The 21,133-nt window shown below is 47.3% G+C and overlaps 1 protein-coding gene across 1 annotated transcript in view; it reads left to right on the top strand.

Annotated features, from left to right (window-relative positions):
* The window catches only part of RNFT2 (ring finger protein, transmembrane 2), a 110,227-nt gene that overhangs the window by 85,724 nt on the left and 3,370 nt on the right, over nucleotides 1-21,133 (top strand). Inside the window, exons 8-11 of the mRNA XM_025402154.1 lie at nucleotides 4,505-4,654; nucleotides 6,641-6,706; nucleotides 6,864-6,965; nucleotides 20,613-20,791. Of these exons, the coding sequence (XP_025257939.1) occupies nucleotides 4,505-4,654; nucleotides 6,641-6,706; nucleotides 6,864-6,965; nucleotides 20,613-20,747 (453 nt within the window). The 3' untranslated portion in view covers nucleotides 20,748-20,791. The remainder of the gene's footprint in view (nucleotides 1-4,504; nucleotides 4,655-6,640; nucleotides 6,707-6,863; nucleotides 6,966-20,612; nucleotides 20,792-21,133) is intronic.

The following is a 21,133-nucleotide window of genomic DNA, read 5'->3' on the forward strand; positions in this document are numbered from 1 at the left end:
CACATGCCACGCATATGATGTGATCTTGGCTCACTTCAACCTCTACCTCCTGGGTTCAAGTGATTCTCACACCTCAGCCACCCACGTAGCTGGGATTATAGGCATGTGCCACCAAACCCGGCTATTTTTTGTATTTTTGGTAGAGATAGCATTTTACCATGTTGGCCAGACTGGTGTTGAACTCCTGGCCTCAAGAGATCTGCCCACCTCGGCCTCCCAGAGTGCTGGGATTACAGGTGTGAGCCACCACATCCAGACTCATTTCCCCTCTAATTTAAACATATCACATGCTCAGTATAAAAAATCTGGAGAGAGCAGAAAAACACAAAAAGAATGAGTATTTTTTTTTTGCATTCTCTATTATTTCCATTTGGAACAATAATATGAGCATTTGCTTGGGTCAAATGATATCTTTCATCAGGATGATTTCTTTTTTAACTTTTAATTTTGAGATAATTTTAGACTTAAAGAAAAGTTGCAAAAGTAATACTGAGAGTTCCCATATACCCTTCACTCCTCTTCCCCTAATGTTGATATCTGATATACCAGAGTCCAATTAGCAAGGGCAGGAAATGAACATCAATACTGTTACTATTAACTAAACTAAAGACCTTATTCACATTTTGCCAGTTGCCCCATTGACATTATTTTGTTTTTCAATTTTGTTTGTGAGACAGGGTCTTACTCTGTCACCCAGGCTGGAGTGCAGTGGCACAATCATAGCTCACTGCAGCCGCGAACTTCTGGGCTCAAGTCATCCTCGTTCCTCAGCCTCTCAAGTAGCTGGGACCACAGGAACTCACCACCACTCCCAGATAATCTTTTGATTTTTTGTAGACACAAGGTCATTCTATATTGTCCAGGCTGGTCTTGAACTCGTGGGCTCAAGGATCCTCCCACCTTAGCCTCCCAAAGTGCTGGGATTACAGGCGTCAGCCATTGCACCTGGCCTATTGACTTTTTTTTACAGTATAGGATTGAATCAGGGCTGGGCGCGGTGGCTCATGCCTGTAATCTTAGCACTTTGAGAGGCTAAGGTGGGAGGATCCTTGAGCCCACGAGTTCAAGACCAGCCTGGACAATATAGAATGACCTTGTGTCTACAAAAAATCAAAAGATTATCTGGGAGTGGTGGTGAGTTCCTGTGGTCCCAGCTACTTGAGAGGCTGAGGAACGAGGATGACTTGAGCCCAGAAGTTCGCGGCTGCAGTGAGCTATGATTGTGCCACTGCACTCCAGCCTGGGTGGGAAAAAAAAAAAATACTTCTAAAAAAAAAAAAAAAAAAAAAAAAAAAAAAAAAAAACAAAAAAAAAAAAAAAGAGAGAGAGAGAAAGAATAGGATTGAATCCAAGATCCCATGTTACATTACTTGTCATGTCTCCTTAATTCTCTCCAACTTCACATTCCTTGGTCTTCTCTTTGTCTCTCATGATCTTGACATTTTTCAAGAGTGTTGGGCCCCTTCAACTTGGGGCCAGGTGCAATGGCTCATGCCTATAATCCCAGCACTTTGGGAGCCTGAGGTGGGAGGATCCCTTGAGCCCAGGAGTTTGAGACCAGCCTGGACAACACAGCATGACCTCATCTCTCTACAAAACCAAAAAAAAAAAAAAAAGGAGAGAGAGAGATCCATGTCTCTTGGATTTGTCTCTTGTTTTCTCATGATTAGATTAGAATTCGTTGCTGAGTTTTGGCGACAGTACCACAGAAGTGATACTGTGTCTTTTCAGGACATCATGTCAGAGGGTTCAGGATGTCAAAATGACCTCTCACTGGGGATGTTAACCTTTATCACCTGATTAATATGATGTATGTTTGCTTTCTTCACCATGAAGTTGCTATTTCTTCAGGATACATTTTTAATGGCTGTATGGCTTTCCATTACAGATCTCTAACATAATCAGACCCTTTTTTGTACATCTTGTTTGTTACTCTTTTTTTTCTTTAGTATTACAAAGAATGCTATAGTGACCATTCTTATAGGCACATCTTTGCACATATCTCTGATTATTTTGTTAGGGTAAATTGCCAGACATAAAATTGTTGGCGTAAAGATTATTCATATTTTTACAGATATGGATGCTTGGGGCAGGGTTGTTTGTTTGATTTAATCAGCTTTATAGAAGCAGGATTTAAATACAATAAATTGCATATATTAGGAGTGTATATTTCAATTAGTTTTGGCAAATGTGCACACCCATGTGTCCCCCATCCCAATCAAGATATAAAATATTTCATATTTCTAGGCCAGGTGCAGCAGCTCACACCAATAATTCCAACACTTTGGGAGGCTGACGAGGGGCAGATTGCTTGAGCTCAGGAGTTCGAGACCAGCCTGGGCAACATCGTGAAATTCTGTCTTTACTAAAAATACAAAAAAATTAGCCAGATGTGGTGGCGTGTACCCGTGGTCCCATTTACTTGGGAGTCTGAGGTGGAAGAATCGCTTGAACTTGGGAGATCAAGGCTGCAGTGAGCCATAGTTGCACAACTGCACTCCAGCCTGGGCAACATAGCAAGACCTTGTCTCCAAAAAAAAAAAAAAAAAAAAATATAAAAAAAAAAAAAAAATATATATATATATATATATATATATCGTTCTATCCCTTTCCAAAATTTCCTGACACCTCCTTGCAGTCAGTTCTCCCCACCCCTTACCCCAGACAACCAGGGATCTGATTTCTATTATCTCAGATTAGTGTTACCTATTCTAGGACTTAGTATAAACCAGAATTATGCAACAAATACTCTTCCATGACTGTCTTCTTTGATTCGACATAATGTTTGTGACATTCACCCATGTCATCGCAAACGTTAGGCATTCATGTATTCTTATTGCTGGGCAGTATCCTGTTGTATAAATACACGATCGTTTGTTTATCTGTTCTTCCATTGATGGGCGTCTGGGCTGCTTCCAGTTTGGGGATTTTATGAATGAAGCCACTAAGGGCATTGGCATACATGTGGACACATGTTTCATTTCTCTGGGGTAAATAGCTCAGACTGGAGTTGCTGGGTCATAAAGGAGGTAGGTATTCAACTTTATTCGACACTACAGACTGGGCTTATTTTCTTTTTTTTTTTTTTTTGAGACGGAGTCTCGCTCTGTCGCCCAGGCTGGAGTGCAGTGGCCGGATCTCAGCTCACTGCAAGCTCCGCCTCCCGGGTTCACGCCATTCTCCTGCCTCAGCCTCCCGAGTAGCTGGGACTACAGGCGCCCGCCACCTCACCCGGCTAGTTTTTTGTATTTTTTAGTAGAGACGGGGTTTCACCGTGTCAGCCAGGATGGTCTCGATCTCCTGACCTCGTGATCCGCCCGTCTCGGCCTCCCAAAGTGCTGGGATTACAGGCTTGAGCCACCGAGCCCGGCCAAGACTGGGCTTATTTTCATCTCCATTTCACAACACAGGCCACAGAAAGCTTGAGGGACTTGTCCAAGGTCAAGGGAAGGAAGATAAATAGGATTTTTCTCCAGGAATAATGCTAGGTGCTTATCCTGTTCATCTCCTTTAATCCTCAAAGCAACCCCGTAAGGTGGGAGTTCTGATTCCCACTCTGTCGATGGGGAAACTAAGGGTCATGAACATCCAGCAAGGTCAGGTTCAATCCCAGCCCAGTGTGAGTACCCAAGTCGTGTTCTTTTTTTTTTGAGATGGAGTCTCACTCTGTTGCCCAGGCTGAAATACAGTGGTGTGATATTGGCTCACTGCAACCTCCGCCTCCAAGTTCAAGCGATTCTCCTGCCTCAGCCTCCTGAGTAGCTGGGATTACAGGTGCGTCACCACGCCCAGCTACTAATTTTTGTATTTTTAGTAGAGTTGGGGTTTCACCATGTTGGCCAGGCTGGTCTCGAACTCCTGACCTTGAGTGATCCACCTGCCTCAGCCTCCCAAAGTGCTGGGATTACAGGCATGAGCCACCACACCCGGCCCCTGTTTTTTCTCAACACAACTAGGTATTCATCCTGCCTCCTTGGAAGAGAGCAGGTGGTGGAGCTAAGAAGGACACGTATCTCCTTGCTTTGGGCCTTATGGCCTGGGCTTACCTGCATTCTGTGCCCATCCTGCCCGGGCCCCTGAAAGCAGTCACTGTGATGCTGGAGTCAGCCCTCTAAAGATGAGGATGGCCTGGATGTGGAGGGCAGGAACTGTGCCCCTACCTTGGGCTCTGAGCCCTCCAAGCTGCAGCAAGACCCAGAGGGTGACCCACTCTCCAGCCCTCTGCCCGAAGGTGTAGAGTTTCTCCTACCCTGAAACTCGATCCTCAATCCTGGGCACTTTGATCTTCTGGGCTGCTGGGTGGCGGGTAAGGGCAGCGGGCAGGGGCCGCGTCTCCCTGGCCATATCGCAGCCCCATTAGGAGCTGGCCTGAGTGCTTTCCAGAGCTGATTAATGGCCTGCCTGTGACCTGAAATGTCATCACTACCCGGGGCAGGGGGCCCCCCAGCCGGGTCCTTTGGGTCTTTACTGCTAATAATAATTGATGTTCTCTGTGTGGTTGCAGGGAAAGTTCTATCTGGTCATCGAGGAACTGAGCCAGCTGTTCCGATCCCTTGTCCCCATCCAGCTGTGGTACAAATACATCATGGGTGACGACTCCTCCAACAGCTACTTCCTGGGAGGGGTCCTGATCGTTCTCTACAGCCTCTGCAAGGTGAGGTGGCCCCAAGGCTGGAGGGCCAGCCTAAGGAGGGCCCCATTCAGTAAGGCCTCAGGGGGCCCTGGGGGAGCCTAGAGCACCCATGCTGATTTATTTATTTATTTATTTTAATTGAGGGAAAATTCACACGACATGAAATTAACCACGAACTGTTTTGAGATAGAGTCTCACTCTGTTGCCCAGGCTGGAGTTCAGTGGCGCAATCTTGGCTCACTGCAACCTCTGCTCCTGGGTTCAAGTGATTCTCTTGCCTCAGCCTCCCAAATAACTGGGACTACAGGTATCCACCACTACGCCCAGCTAATTTTTTGTATATTTAGTAGAGATGGGGTTTCACCATGTTGGCCAGGCTGGTTTTGAACTCCTGACCTCAAGTGATCTGCCCACTTCTGCCTCCCAAAGTGCTGGGATTACAGGCGTGAGCCACCTCGCCCAGCCTCCAGTAACTATTTTAAAGTGTACAATTAAATGACATTGAGCGGATTCACAATGTCACGCAACCACCACCACCTCTGTCTAGTTCCAAGACATTTTCATCACCCTGAAAAGAAACCTTGTACCCATTAAGCAGTCACTCCCCATTCTTCCAACCTCCCCTTCTCACAGACCCTGGCAACCACAAATCTTCTTTTTCTGTCTCTATCAATATACTTATTATGAATGTTTCATATAAACAGAATCATGTAATAGGTGCCCTTTTGTGTCTGGCATTTTCATTTAACATTGTATTTTTGAGGTTCATCCACATTGTAACATGTATCAGTATTTTTTCTGGTTTAATCTACCCTAATTTCTCACCTATGAAGCTCACCATATGATATTCTTTCCAATAGTCATCTTCACAAACCCTTCAAGGTACATACTATTATTACTCCCTTTTTTTTTTCCTAGACCGAGTCTCGCTCTGTTGCCCAGGCTGGAGTGCAGTGGCAAAATCTCGGCTCATTGCAACCTCCGCCTCCTGGGTTCAAGCGATTCTCATGCCTCAGCCTCTCTGGTAGCTGCGATTATAGGCATTCACCACTATACCTGGCTAATTTTTGTATTTTTAGTAGAGATGGGGTTTCACCATGTTGGCCAGGCTGGTCTCGAACTCCTGACCTCAAGTGATCCACACGCCTCAGCCTCCCAAAGTGCTGGGATGACAGGCATGAGCCACCCCACCTGGCCCCCATTATTCCCATTTTACAAGTTAAGGAACTGAGGTTCAGGGAGGTTAGAAACTGAGGTTACTTGCCCAAGATCACTCAGGTAAAGACAACAGAACAAGCATTGAACCCAGGCAGGCAGCCTCTAAAGCCAAAAGCTCCCAACCACACTTCTACCGAATGTTTTCTATCTCTCTTACCTCAAAAATAGTATCCATGCTAAATTGCACACCCTCAACTCCTCAAATTAGTATGCAGTGCTTTTTTTTTCATCATTAGTACAAATCAGAGGATTTTTTACCCCCTAAAAATCCGTACATCCTTCTTTTTCTCTTTGGCTCTCCATTTCTAGCTTTAGACAGTCCTGGGAGGATGCATGAGTTCTTCTCTCTCCTTCCTTCCAGCAGGACTGGCCAGGCAATCCACGCAGTATCAGCCATTGGGGCGTACTGATTACTTGCTGGTTCTGATCAACACAGTGGCTGACTGGAGTGCTAGATGGAGAAGGGTTATCAGGGTGGGCTGTGCTCAGAGTAAGAGTGCTGTGATCGATTAGCAATGCCTGCCCTGGGCTTGGGAGGGGAAATAGGCACTATATGTGCTATATATTTGCTATTCTGGCCTAGGTAGCAGGGGAAACTGTTGATGTTAGGCAGCAAGACAAAAGCCATGCAACACTGTTGGGAAGGAAGAAGTGCAAATGGAAAGAGGGGCCCTAAAAATGTTCTGAATCAAAAATGGATGGAGGGTGAGGGGATGGGGTGAGGTGATTATGCAGGGGTTACGAGAGATCCTTGGGTACTTTTCAGCCACCACCCTGCTCTCCTTTCAGTCCTTCGACATCTGTGGACGCGTGGGCGGAGTTAGGAAAGCCCTGAAGCTTCTCTGCACCTCTCAGGTGAGTTGGCTTCAGGTGGTCCCCACTGAGGTATGGGGAATTAGGAGCTGGAAACAGCAGTGGCCCCTTCCTCAGCCCACAGATATCACAGTGCTCCTGAGGGCATGGCTCCCAAGAGTGTCCATAGCTATATTTGCCTCTCCCCTCCCTCAAACAGAACTATGGAGTCCGAGCCACTGGGCAGCAGTGCACAGAAGCCGGTGACATCTGTGCCATTTGTCAGGCCGAGTTCCGAGAGCCTCTGATTCTCCTGTGCCAGGTGAGCAGGGCTCAGGCGGGACCATTGGAGACTGAGGCTGGGGAGAGCAGGACCCTTCCCCATGGGCAGTCCGTGGGTCTCTGGCATGGGTCTCTGGGGAGCAATCCAGTTAAGACCAGAGTCAGCCAAACCTGGGTTTCAATCTCACCTCTGCCTCTTAGTAGCTGGGTGGACTTGGGCACGTTATTTCACCTCTCTGAGCCTTGGTTTCCTTAGCAAAATGTAGACATGCCAAATTCAGTATAGTGTAACATCACAATATCCTGCATGTGAATTTCAGCAGCATTCTTGACCCCCCATGGGTCAGTCACTGTCTCTCTGAGCCTTGGTGTTTCTCATGTCTAAAATGGATATCATAGTAGCCAGGGGCAGTGGCTCACGCCTGTAATCCCAGCATTTTGGAAGGCTGAGGCAGGCAGATCCCCTGAGGTCAGGAGTTCGAGACCAGCCAGGCCAACATGGTGAAACCCTGTCTCTACTTAAAAAAAAAAAAAAACTACAAAAATTAGCCAGGCATGGTGGCACACACCTGTAGTCCCAGCTACTCTGGAGGCTGAGGCAGGAGAATTGCTTGAACCTGGGAGGTGGAGGTTGCAGTGAGCTGAGGTCATGCCACTGCACTCCAGCCTGGACAACAGAGCAAGACTCCATCTCAAAGAAAAAAAGGACATAATAATAACATCTACTTCATAGAGCTATTAGTATGATTAAAGTAGATCATCCATGGAAAGAGCTAGATTTCGATTATTCAACCATAGAAGTTGATAGAATTATGCTTGTTATCCGTATAATTATTATTACCATTTGTTTTCATTAGGCGTGGGTCACCAGCCCACAGTCGTAAGTGCTGGCCTGTTCCTTTTAACTCCCTAAATGCGTCCCTCCTCCTCCTCCTGACATCAGGGACTAGGTGTCAATTCAGCAAATGTGTATTGGGGTCAAAGCATCCTATCTGACGCCAGGAAGGAGAGGCAGAGGGTACGCAGATCCCGTCCCCTCCTCTGGAAGCTCACAGTCTCCGCTGGGAGACAGACACTTACATAAATAACTGTGAAGCGAGGCAGGCAGTGAGAAGTGCTGTGTAAGAGAGATTCATGCAGCGTCTCGGGGGACGGGGCAGACAGCGATGAGCTCCAGGTTGGGAAGGCTTTTTGAAGGAGGCATAGCCTGGAGACCAAAAGGCATGGAAAGGCTTAGGGGTCGGGGATAGAAGGTGGGTTCCTTTTTAACATCGGCAAGCATTTTTGTTGTTGTTGTTATTGCTGTTTGGAGATTTGGAAGGGGAAGGTTGTTTTTCATGTTCAATTGTATTTCTTTTTAAATGGATAATATATTTGCATGAATCAACATTCAAAAGGAAGACTAAAGAGACGTGATGACTAAACACATTCTGGGACCTGGGTTGGATCCCAGAACAGAGAAGGGACATTAGTAGAAAATGGGTTTGGTGAAATCCGAATAGAGTCTGGAGTGGAGTTAATAGTAACATATCAACGTGGGTTTCTTAGCTTTGACAAATGTACCACGGTAATGCAAGATGATAACATTAGGGGAAACTGAAACCCAGTGAGGGGTGTACTGGGATTTTCCGTTCTATCTTTGCAACTTTTCTGGAAACCTTAAATTATTCCAAAATAAAAAGTTTATATTAAAAAAATCTTTGAAAGATATAAAAAGGAGGCCTGTCACCATATGTATGTATATGTGTGTATGTATTTATACACACAAACATATCTTTTTTTAAAAAAAACATAAGTTATAGTACATTCTGCCTATTGTTTTCTGTACCTTCGTTTTTAACTTAAAACTCTATCTTAGAGATTGCTCCTTATCCGATTTTATAGCTGCATAACGTGCCATTTTATGGATAGAGCACAGTTTGTTTAACCATTCTTCTATTGATAGGCAGTTAGTAGCTGATAATCTTTTGTTATTACAAATAAGCCTGTCATGAGTGATCCAGAATGGGGAGATCAATTGTACCAACCTGGGCCCATCGTGTTGATTAAAGGTTAATTCAAGGGAAGCATTTAGAACTGCTTCTGGCGCATAGTTAGGGTTCAATAAATATTAGCTCTCATGGGCATGCATCCCATTTCACACACACATGAGCTCTTGGTAGGACAAATTCCTAGCGGCAGAATTACTGGGTCAGAGGGTACACAGTTTTGACAGTTATTGCTAAACTGCCCTCTGTAAAGAGTGTATCCACTTACGCTCCTAGTGTGTAGTATGACACAGCCTCTTGCTCCCTCCCATACCAACACACAGCGTTACCAAGCCTCTTTTGAGCTTTGCCAATCTGACAGGTGACAAACGGTATCTCAGTGCAGTTTTAATTTGCATTTCCCTAATTATGAGCATGGTTGAGCATCTTTTCACATGCTTCAGAGCCATCTGTAGTTCCTTCTTGGTAGCAGGGATGATTTGAACATGATGTCAAGGTGAAAGTCTGACAAGCTCTCTAAGCCTCAGTCTGTTTGTCTCTCCTCCATTCTTCTCCTGATACCACTATGTCTTCCCACAGCTGGATTAGAAATTCTTGAAGGGGTCAGAGAAGACACCCATTGTCCCAGATCTAGGAGTAACAGCCACACCCAATGCTGGTTGAAGACTATACATATGACCAGGCCAGGCACACATTTTAGTCTTGCTCTGCTGCTGTGAGCTAGGCCTGGAAAGGCAGATGATTCACACAGGTAAATGGCCATGCTGATTCCTAAAAGCATTGAATGAATGAACAAATGAATGAGTGACTCAGCTTCAATGTTGCTTCCTCCATAAAGCCTTTCCTGACTCTGCTTCCCCCAGACTAGTCGCCTCCCCAGCTATATGGTCTCATAGATGTCTGTGTTTTTCCTTCTTAGCACTTATTCCAATTGTTAACTAGATAGTTCATTGGGTAGTTAGATGGGCAAGGTCTGTCTCCCTTCTGCCAAATCACAAGCAACATGAGAGCAGATGCCATGTCTGTCTTGTTTAGCAGCAGAGCCACAGTATTGTCTCAGTAAATATTGGATGGATGGATGGATGGATGGATGGATGGATGGATGGGATGCATGGATGCATGAATGGATGCATGGATGGATGGATGGATGGATGGATGTGTGGATGCATGGATGGATACATGGATGCACAGATGCACAGATGGATGGATGGGTGGGTGGGTGGATGGATGGATGGATGAGATGGTTGGATGGAATGTGTAGATTAATACTATGGAGATGGATGGATGAGATGGGTGGAGGGATGGATGGGTAGACGGATGGGATGGGTGGATAGATGAATGGATAGGATGGTGGCCAGGTGGAGGAATGGGTGGGTGAATGCAAAGGTATGTGGATAGAGATATAAGTAGGTGAGTGACTGTGTGGATGGGCAAATGGATGGACAGATGGGTGAGTAAATTGGATGGGTGGGTGGGTGGATGGATGGATGGATGGATGGATGGATGGATGGATGGATGGATGAATGGGTGGATGGATAGAATTGGATGGTGGCCAGGTAGAGAAGCTGGTGGGTGAGTGAAAGGTAGATGGATAGAGGTATAAGTGGGTGAGTGACTGGATGGATGGGCAAATGGATGGACAGATGGGTGAGTAAATTGGGTGGATGGATGGATGGATGGATGGGTGGGTGGGTGGGTGGATGGGTGGATGAATGGAATTGGACGGTGGCCAAGTAGAGAAGTTGGTGGGTGAATGAAAGGTAGGTGGATAGAGGTATAAGTGGGTGAGTAACTGTATGGATGGGCAGATGGATGGACAGATGAGTGGGTAAATAGGATGGATGGACAAATGGACAGATGGATGGAATGGTGTCCAAGTGGAGGAGTGGGTGGGTGAGTTAAAGGTGGATAGATAGAGGTATAAGTGGGTGAGTGACAGTGTGGATGAGCAAATGAATGGACAGATGGGTGGGTGAATGGATATGTGGAAGGAAGGGAGGAAGGGAGGGAGGAAGGAAGGAAGGGGCCCACTAGGCTAAAGCCACACCTTGTCTCCCCTTTAAAGATTCATCAAATGAAGCTCAATATGTCACTCCCACTCCTTCCACTACCCCCTGAGCTAGGGCTCAGGAACAGATTGTTAATCGAAGCTAGTGAGGCAGACACTGAGCATGTCCTGAGGTAAGAATTCTCTGCTCAGCGAGCGCACTTGCCCAGTCAGGCACTCTGCAAGTATTTATGGTGTGCCCTCTGACAGGCTACTGGGAGTTAGGGAAAGGGCAGTTTGAACACCAAGTGAGAGGCTTGGTTTATTTAAAAGGATCCTTTGCCGAATTGAAGAGTGAGAGTGCATTTAGAGAATGAACTGTCCTCCAATTCTTGGTCACTGTGAGTTTGGTTTTTTTGCATGTTTTATGATATGAAGGAAAGAGGGCAAGAGAATGGTGACTCCTGTTGATTTCGTGCTTACAAGTTCTTCATAATTCATGCTTTATAGACCTTATCTGTCCTCATCCTCACAGACACTTTGGGAGGGAAATAATAACCCTATTTAATAGAGACAAAGACTCAGGCTTAGAAAAACAAAGGGATGGACTTGCCTGAGGTCCCGTTGTTCTTCAGTCACACCAGGATTCAAATCCAGAGCCTCTGATGCTATTGGCCATGCCCATTCCACAAGGCATGGCCTCGGGCTTTGAGATGTCCCCAGGGCTGTATTAAAAGATCAGAGCACTTTTGCCAGAAATTCCTGGGAATAGTCCCTGCTGTGTCCAGCCAGGCCTGTGCACATTGCCTCCTTGGAATGAATGAATGGCTGAGCTGGGATCAGAGTTCTTGACACCTGCCTCTGACTCCTCCATCCAGTTATCTATGCTTCGAGGGCTTATTGAGCACCGGCAATATCCTAGGCGCTAACTCTGTAACCCTGAGCAGTGCATTTCACTGTGACCCTGACCCTCCATGTCATCTGTCACCCAAGATTGACAAGCTGCTGGGCAACTTGTAGGATATTTTAATAGAGTCATATGAGATGATGTATAGGGCTGTATATGGGTTTTGAAAATCATCGCGTATTATACCGATATTCAGTATTAGTGTGTAATTCTATGTCTGGACATGGTTGGCCTGGTTTGTGTGATTGAAGAGGATCTGAGGTTAGGGGTCTGTGTCTGTGTCTGTGTGTGTGTGTGTGTGTGTGTGTGTGTGTGTCCTGTCTGGTAGTAACCACATTTTCAGTTATGTCATTTTTTCATAATTAAATGCTTCAAACATCCTTTCCCAGATTCTCTATAATGAGTAAGAGTTTTCACTACAAAGTCAGATGCTTTTTGTATCAGTTATCGATTGTTGTATAACAAGTTACCCCAAAACTCAGTGGCTTAAAGCAACAAATGTTTATTATCTCACAGTTTTTGCGGGTCAAAAATCCAGGCACAAGCCGGGCATGGTAGCTCATGCCTGAAATCCCAGCACTTTGGGAGGCCAAGGTGAGCAGATTGCTTGAGACCAGAAGTTCAGGACCAGCCTGAACAACATAGCGAGACCCCATCTCTACAAAAAAATACAAAAATTAGCCGAGTGTGGTGGTGCACGCCTGTGGTCCCTGCTACTCAGGAGGCTGAAGTGAGAGGATTGCCTGAGCCCAAGAGGCGGAGGCTGCAGTGAGCCAAGATTGCGCCACTGCACCACAGCCTGGGTGACAGAGGGAGACCCTGTCTCAAAAAAATTAAAAGCCTGGGTGTGGTGGCTCACACCTGTAATCCCAGCACTTTGGGAGGCCGAGGCAGGTGGATCACCTGAGGTCAGGAGTTCAAGACCAGCCTGGCCAACATGGTGAAGCCCCGTCTCTACTAAAAATACAAAAGTTAGCTAGGCATGATGGCGCACACCTGTAGTCCCAGCTACTCAGGAGGCTGAGGCAGGAGAGTCACTTGAACCCGGGAGGCAGAGGTTGCAGTGAGTCAAGATCATGCCACTGCACTCTAGTCTGGGCGACAGAGCAAGACTGTCTCAAAAAAAAAAAAAAAAAAGGATCCAGGTACAACTTAGCTGTGTCCTCTGCCAAGGGCCTCTCACAGGCTGCAGTCAAGGTATTGCCAGGGCCGTGGTCATCTCCTGGCTCAACTCGGGAAGGAGCTGCATCCAAGCTCTACCGTGTGGTTGCTGGTAGGATTCCGTTCCTCATGGGCTGTGGGACTGGAGGCCTCAGTTCCTCACTGGCTCTTGTGGCCAGTAGATACCCTGAGTTCTGGAAGTCACAGTCTTTTGTAACCTAATCCCAGAAGGGACATCCCATCACCTTCACTGTTTCCTGCCGGTTGGAAGCAGGTCACTAGGCGCCACCCTTACTTAAGGGAAGGGGATGCATGAGGCTATGCATACCAGAAGGGGATACTGGGGGCCATAATGGAAATCTGCCTCTCACATGCCCGAGGTTGGATTCCAACCCTGCCACTTAACAACTGTTTGCAACTTAGCTGTGCACCCAAGTTGCACATCTCTGAGTCTCACTGACCTGTCTGTTTGCTGTTACGAGACTGGGGTGCAATTATGCACATGAAGAACATTGGCAGGGCCTGGTGTCGTGTTCCTACTTTATTTGTTTATTTGTTTGTTTGTTTGAAACTGAGTCTGTCTGTGTCACGCAGGCTGGAGTGCAGCGGCATGGTCTTGGCTCCCTGCAACCTCTGCCTCCCAGGTTCAAGCGATTCTCCTGCCTCAGCCTCCCGAATAGTTGGGATTACAGGCACCCACCACCATGCCCAGCTAATTTTTGCATTTTTAGTAGAGACGGAGTTTTGCCATGGTAGCCAGGCTAGTCATGAACTCCTGGCCTCAAGTGATCTACCCACCTTGGCTTCCCAAAGTTTTGGAATTACAGGCATGAGCCACCGTGCCTGGCGTGTTTATGTTTTATAAGGGGTAGTGGCTCATGACTGCCTGTTCTCCTCCTCACCTGCATCCATCCCCCCGGACCCAGGCCTGGCTGCTTCCTTCTTTCTCAGCTCACAGTGAACACAAAGTGCTAGGTCAAGAAATGCGCCTCTCCCACTCAAAGCCTCTTCTTTCACATTGGGGCTGGCTCCTGTGATTGTAGGCTCTTGTCCCAAGCCCCCACCTGCCTGCTCTGGATCTTTGGGCAAGACCTGGGGCATGTGGATAGAATTTGGGGTGAGGGTGAGGTGATTGGTTTAACCCCAACTCTGTGCTCTGGGAGGCACAACCAGGGGGTGGTTAACAATCCAAGGCCAGCTGGGCACAGTGGCTCGCACCTGTAATCCCAGCAATTTGGGAGGCTGAGGTGACTGGATCGCTCGAGCCCAGGAGTTTGAGACCAGCCTGGCCAACATAGCAAGACCCCAACTCTACAAAAAATACAAAAATTAGCTGGGTGCAGTGGTGCATGCCTGTAGTCCCAGCTACTCAGGAGGCTGAGGTGGGAGGATCGCTAGAGCCCCGGAAGGTCGAGGCTGCAGTGAGCCATAATCACACCACTGCACTCCAGCCCAGGTGACAGAGTGTGACCCTGTCTCAAAAAAAAAAAAAAAAGAAAAAGAAAACCCAAGAAACAAACAAAAAAACAATCCAGGGCCACCTGCCTTCCCCACTGCCCATCAGTCCACCCGATCCTATCCTTCCCAGCTAAGAAAGGCTCCTTCTTCCTCCCCCTTCCTCTGTAGACGTTCATCCCTTTCTCCACATGCTGGAGGCAGTTCACAGCCATGAACTCCTCAGCTGGGCCCTGGGTAGACCTGGTTTTTTGAACCTTTTCATTTGACACCAGATTCTGTCCTCCCATTTCTCTGAGGAAGGGATTGTGAGCTCCCGGAGGGCAAGGACCAGGCCTTCATCACCCTAGTATCGCTAGACTTTCCTGGTTGGCCATTTGTCATCTGCATTCCCATTCATTTGTCCTCTCCATTGACAGAGCCCCTACTCTATGCCAGCTCAGGGCTGGACAGTAGGAGTATGATAACATGGCTGCCCTCATGATGTTTACCACCTAGAGGGCAGGGCAGATGTTGACTAAGCAGTTAGAACACTGGTTCCCAAAGTATGGCCAGGGTACCCCTGGGGGTTCCTTTCAGGGGGTCTGTGAGGTCAAAACCATTTATATAATAATACTAAGACATTATTGGCCTTTTTGCTCTAGTTCTTTCATAAGTGTACAGTAGAGTTTTCCAGAGGCTGTATCGCCTGTGAGGAGGTCATCACTCTGGTGGCTCATGAATATGTGCTTGTGTATTATGGGGTTTTTTTGTTTGGTTTTGGTTTTGGTTTTGAGATGGAGTCTCACTCTGTAGCCCAGGCTGGAGTGCAGTGGCATGATCTCAGCTCACTGCAGCCTCCACCTCCTGGGTCACGGTTCAAGCAATTCTCCTGCCTCAGCCTCCCGAGTAGCTGGGATTACTGGCACATGCCACCATGCCCAGCTAATTTGTGTATTTTTATAGGAGATGGACTTTCGCAGTGTTGGCCAGGGTGTTCTTGAACCCCTGACCTTGTGATCCGCCTGCTTTGGCCTCCCAAAGTGCTGGGATTACAGGCATGAGCCACCATGCCTGGCCATTATGTTTTAAATATGTCTCCATTTCTATTTCTAAGTATTTCTAATATTTCTAGATTTGTAAATATAGACAAATTTAAACCACATAGACAGAAGTTCTTTGAGGTCTTCAGTGTTTTTTAAAAATATAAAGGGGTCTTGGCACCAGAACATCTGAGAACTATTAAATTAGAAGTGTGAGAGCCTCAATGAATGTGTTGAATGAATGAATGAAAAAACTGCTAAATTTCATGACTATTTCCCATTCACCTAACTCAAGTTTATGTGGACAGGGGTTGTGTTGCATTCTCACATGTAAGTACCTCTTTCGTCCAGGGTAGCATAGTTAAATCCCATTCGGTTCATCAACAGGTATTTACTGAGCATCTGAGCAAGAACCGTACTCAGCATAAAACCAGATTCTGCCCTCAGAAAGCTCTCAATCCAGTGGCTGGGCACAGTGGCTCACACCTGTAATCCCAGCACTTTGAGAGGCCAAGGTGGGAGGATCACATGAAGCCAGGAGTTTGAGACCAGCCTGGGCAACAGAGTGAGACTCCATTTCCACAAAAAAATTTAAAAATTAGCCAGGCATGGTGACACATGCCTATAGTCATAGCTACTTGGGAGGTGGAAGCAGGAGGGTCGCTCAAGCCCAGGAGATCAAGAGATCAAGGCTGCTGTGAGCTGTGATCGCACCACTACACTCAAGTCTAGACGACAGAGCAAGACCCTGTCTCAAAAAAATATATATATATGTGTGTGTGTGTGTGTGTGTGTGTATGTGTATATATGTGTGTGTGTGTATATATATATATATATATATAGAGAGAGAGAGAAAGCTCTTAATCTAGTGAACAATCAGATGAATTTGCAAATAATTTCAGAAGTGTCATGCAATGCTTTGAGAGGGGTTTTCACCAGGAAGAATAGCATAGGAGAGAAGACGCGATCAGTACTTACATTTGCAGGAGACGGTAACAGGATGGAATTGGGGCAACATCATAAAACAGGGGAGATGTGATTGCTTGACTGAATATTCCAAAAGAACTGGGCAAGCACACAGCTGGTCAAGATGGAGAAAGGGCATCCCAGGGTGATACTAAATTTTGTTGGAAGGCTGTGAATAAGCCTTGGGTTGAAGGTCATGTGGCATGTCAATGACATCAGTTACTCCAGGGTGCAAGGATGGGGCTGGATGGGAGAAGGGCCATCATAGAGGGTATTGGGTGCCATAGTGGGAATCTGTATAAGCTGCGGGGCTTGCTGACCCCTGGCTCCTGCCCTCCAGACCATGATGAGAATCCAGGACAGTCTTCGCGGCTCTGTGTGGACTTCTCTTCTTTCCCCACTCCCTCTCTCCCCTGCACCCCCAACTACAGCCACATCAGCTGTCTTCAAGTGCCTCAAACAGCTTCCTATCTCAGGAGCTTTGCACAGGAGGCTTCCTTCAGTCTGGAATGTTCTATCTCCATCCCCTCTCTTCTGCCCAGTTAACTGCTAAATATTCTTCAGGCTTTAACTCAAGTGTCCCCACCTCCAGGAAGCCTTCCTTGACTACCTCTTGGATCAAACTGGTCCCTCTGTCACACATCTCTATAATACCACGGAAATCTCCTTCAGAGCGCTGTCTACAATTAGGCACCCACTGTACACCATGCTCGGAATGAATGGGTTTACAAGAAGCTTACAGACTGGCATGGAGAGACAGATAATAAACAATAAACACATAAGATAATCATTATTACTATAATAATAGCTAACACTTATAGAGCACTTACTGTTTGCCAGCCATTATTCCAAGTGCCTTCTTTTTTTATATTATTTTTTATTTTTTTAGACAAGGTCTCACTCTCTCCCAGGCTGGAGTGCAGTGACATGATCATAGCTCACTACAGCCTCAACCTCCTGGGCTCAAGCGATCCTCCCACCACTTCAGCCTCCCGAGTAGCTGGGATGGCACATGCCACTATGCCCAGCTAATTTTTTCTTTTTGTAGAGACATGGGGCATGGGGGTGGAGGAAGTCTCACCATGTTGCCCAGGCTGGTCTCTGGCCTTGAGCCATCCTCCTGCCTTGGCCTCCCAAAGTGCTGGGGTTATAAGCATGAGCCACTGTGCCCAGCTTCTTTTTTATGGTTTTGCTTTTAAAAAAACTTTTTGTTTAGATTTTTATATTATCATTTTCCTCAAACATTTCATTTTGAAAAATTTCAAACCTGCAGAAAAGTTGCATGAAACTCTTCTATTCTTCACCCAGATTTACTGATCATTAACTTTTTACATTTGCCCTTTTTTTGACATCAATTTTTTTTTCCCTAAACCAGTTAAGAGTAAGTGGTAGACATTTAGATTCTTCATCCCTAAATACTTCAGTGTGCATCTCCCAGGAACAAGGACATACTTTTTCTTTTTTTTTTTTTTTTTTTTTTGAGACGGAGTCTAGCTCACTCTGTCGCCCAGGCTGTAGTGCAGTGGCGTGATCTCGGCTCACTGCAACCTCTCCCTCCTGGGTTCAAGCGATTCTCCTGCCTCAGCCTTCCAAGTAGCTGGGACTACAGGTGTGTGCCACCATGCCTGGCTAATTTTTGTATTTTTAGTAGAGACGGGATTTCACCATGTTGGCCAGGCTGGTCTCAAACTCCTGACCTCAGGTGATCCCCCCGCCTCAGCTTCCCAAAGTGCTAGGATTACAGATGTAAGCCACCATGCCTGGCCACCCAGGAAATTTTTAATTAACATAAAATATTATTTAATATATGGTACATATTCAGATTTCTCCAGTTGCCTTCAAAGCACCCTTTATAGCTGGGATTTTTTTGCCCCACCTGGGACCAATCAAGACTCATGTGCTACATTTGGTTGTCACATCTAAGTACTTTTAACATGTTAATTAATGTTCCAATGAGGGGGTTCTATCCCCATTTTACAGATGGGAAAACTGAGGCACAGAGCAGTTGCATTGTTTGTCCAAGTTATACAGCCAGAGAATGGTGGAACCCATTGGTCTTTCCAATCTCCCTGCCTCTCTCTCTCTTTTTTTTTTTGAGGTGGAGTTTCACCCTTTTTTTTTTTTTTTATTTTTTTTATTTTTGAGACGGAGTCTTGCCCTGTCGCCCAGGCTGGAGTGCACTGGCGCCATCTAGGCTCACTGCACGCTCCGCATCCCGGGTTCACGCCATTCTCCTGCCTCAGCCTCCCCAGTAGCTGGGACTACAGGTGCCTGCCACCACGCCCAGCTCATTTTTTTGTGTTTTTAGTAGAGACGGGGTTTCACCATGTTAGCCAGGATAGTCTCGATCTCCTGACCTCGTGATCCGCCCGTCTCAGCCTCCCAAAGTGCTGGGATTACAGGCGTGAGTCACCGCACCCGGCCGGAGTTTCACTCTTGTTGCCCAGGCTGGAGTGCAATGGCACGATCTCGGCTCACTGCAACCTCTGCCTCCTGGGTTCATGTGATTCTCCCGCCTCAGCTTCCCGAGTAGCTGGGATTACAGGCATGCACCACCACGCCCGGCTAATTTTGTATTTTCAGTAGAGACAGGGTTTCTCCATGTTGGTCAGGCTGATCTCAAATTCCTGACCTCAGGTGATCCACCCACCTCAGCCTCCCAAACTGCTGGGATTACAGGCATGAGGCACTGCACCTGGCCCGATCTCTCTCTTTTTTAAAAAATTTAATTTAATTTTAAGTTGTAGGATGCATATGCAGGATGTACAGGTTTGCTACATAGGTAAACGTGTGCCATGGTGGTTTGCTGCACCTATTGACCCATCACCTAGGTATTAAGCCCCGCATGCATTAGCTATTTATCCTGATGCTCTCCCTCCCCTAGCCCCACAACAGGCCCCAGTGTGTGTTGTTCCCCTCCCTGTGTCCATGTGTTCTCATTGTTCAGCTCTGACTTATGAGTGAGAACATGCAGTGTTCGGTTTTCTGTTCCTGTGTTAGTTTGCTGAGAATAATGGCTTCCAGCTCCATCCATGTCCCTGCAAAGGACATGATCTCATTCCTTTTTATGGCTGCATAGTATTCCATGGTGTTTATGAACCACATTTTCTCTATCCAGTCTATCACTGATGAGCATTTGGGTTGATTCCATATCTTTGCTGTTGTGAATAGTGCTGCAGTGAACATATGCGTGCATGTATCTGCTTATTGCAGCACTATTCACCTGCCTTTCCTCTTGACTCTTGTGTTCTATTCTCAACCCAGAAGGCAGAGGGATCACTTTAAACTGCAAATCATATCAGGTCACTCCTCTGCTCCAAGCCCTGCCATGGCCCCTTCTCTCAGAATAAGAGCCAAAGACCTCACAATGGCCCACAAGGACCTATACCATCTGCATCCCTCACCCTCCATCACTTCTGTGACCTCATCTCCCTCTCCCATCCACCCCCCCCAAAAACCCCAGCCCAGCTACCCTCTCCTTCCTTTTCCTCCACACATCAGACACAGTCCAGCCTCAGGGCCTCTGCACATGCTGTTCCTGCGGCCAGGAGCACTTTTCCCTGAGATCTCATCAGGGCTCACTCCTCACCGACCTGCAAGTTTTACCCAAATGTCAGTATCTCCATGAAGTTTTCCTTAACGTCCCAACCCACCCAAGCCCTCTCTGTTCCTTCTCCCTCATGCTTTGTTTTTTGGGGTTTTTGTTTTGTTTTGTTTTGTTTTTTTAGACGGAGTCTTGTTCTGTCACCTAGGCTGGAGTGCAGTGGCACAAACTCAGCTCAGTGCAACCTCTGCCTCCGGGTTCAAACGATTCTCCTGCCTCAGCCTCCCGAGTAGCTGGGGCTACAGGCGCCCACCACCATGCCCGGCTAATTTTTGTATCTTTTAGGAGAGACGGGGTTTCATCTTGTTGGCCAGGGTGGTCTCAAACTCCTGCCTCAGGTGATCCGCCCGCCTCAGCCGCCCAAAGTGCTGGGATTACAGTCGGGAGCCACCACACCCTGCCCCTCCCCTGCTGTTTCATCTTGGTGCTTCCTATTGATAACTCGGTATTTTAGAGTCGCATTGTCTCCCACACGCGAGTGCAGGCGCCCCGAAGACAGGGGTTGTCTGTCTAATCCGCTGCCGCGTCTCCTGCTCCCGGGACCGAGGCGGACGCGCGGTAAAGAGTCCTGGTGCCTGCTGATTGCTGTCCCCGCAGCACGTGTTCTGTGAGGAGTGCCTCTGCCTGTGGCTGGACCGCGAGCGCACCTGCCCGCTCTGCCGCTCGGTCGCCGTGGACACCCTGCGCTGCTGGAAGGACGGCGCCACGTCTGCACACTTCCAGGTGTACTAGGACCGAACAACCGAACACTGAGGACACCCGGAAGGACGCCGAGGGTCAGCATGCCCGGACCCAGCCCTGCGGGGGCTTCCTGAAAAACAGGCCTCAAGCACTTACATCCTGCCTCTTGCCCACCACCACTTCTGACCCCAAAACCCCGCCGCTGTCTTGTCCTTCTGACCTTCACCTTCCTCTCTCGTTCTGTGGTGTAGTGCGTGCCTCCTTCCCCTGCAAAAGGGGACGACTTCCTAACTCAGACTTGAAGCCCTTCTAGATGCGTCTTCCTTCTCCGCTCCAAGTCAAGGACCTGGCAATACATGAAGTTCCCACTTGTCGGTTATTTTCTTTCTTTCCCTCCCTCCTTCCCTCCCTCCCTCCCTCCCTTCCCTCCCTCCCTC

This window comes from Theropithecus gelada, chromosome 11, assembly GCF_003255815.1.
Source record: "Theropithecus gelada isolate Dixy chromosome 11, Tgel_1.0, whole genome shotgun sequence".
Lineage (NCBI taxonomy): Eukaryota > Metazoa > Chordata > Mammalia > Primates > Cercopithecidae > Theropithecus > Theropithecus gelada.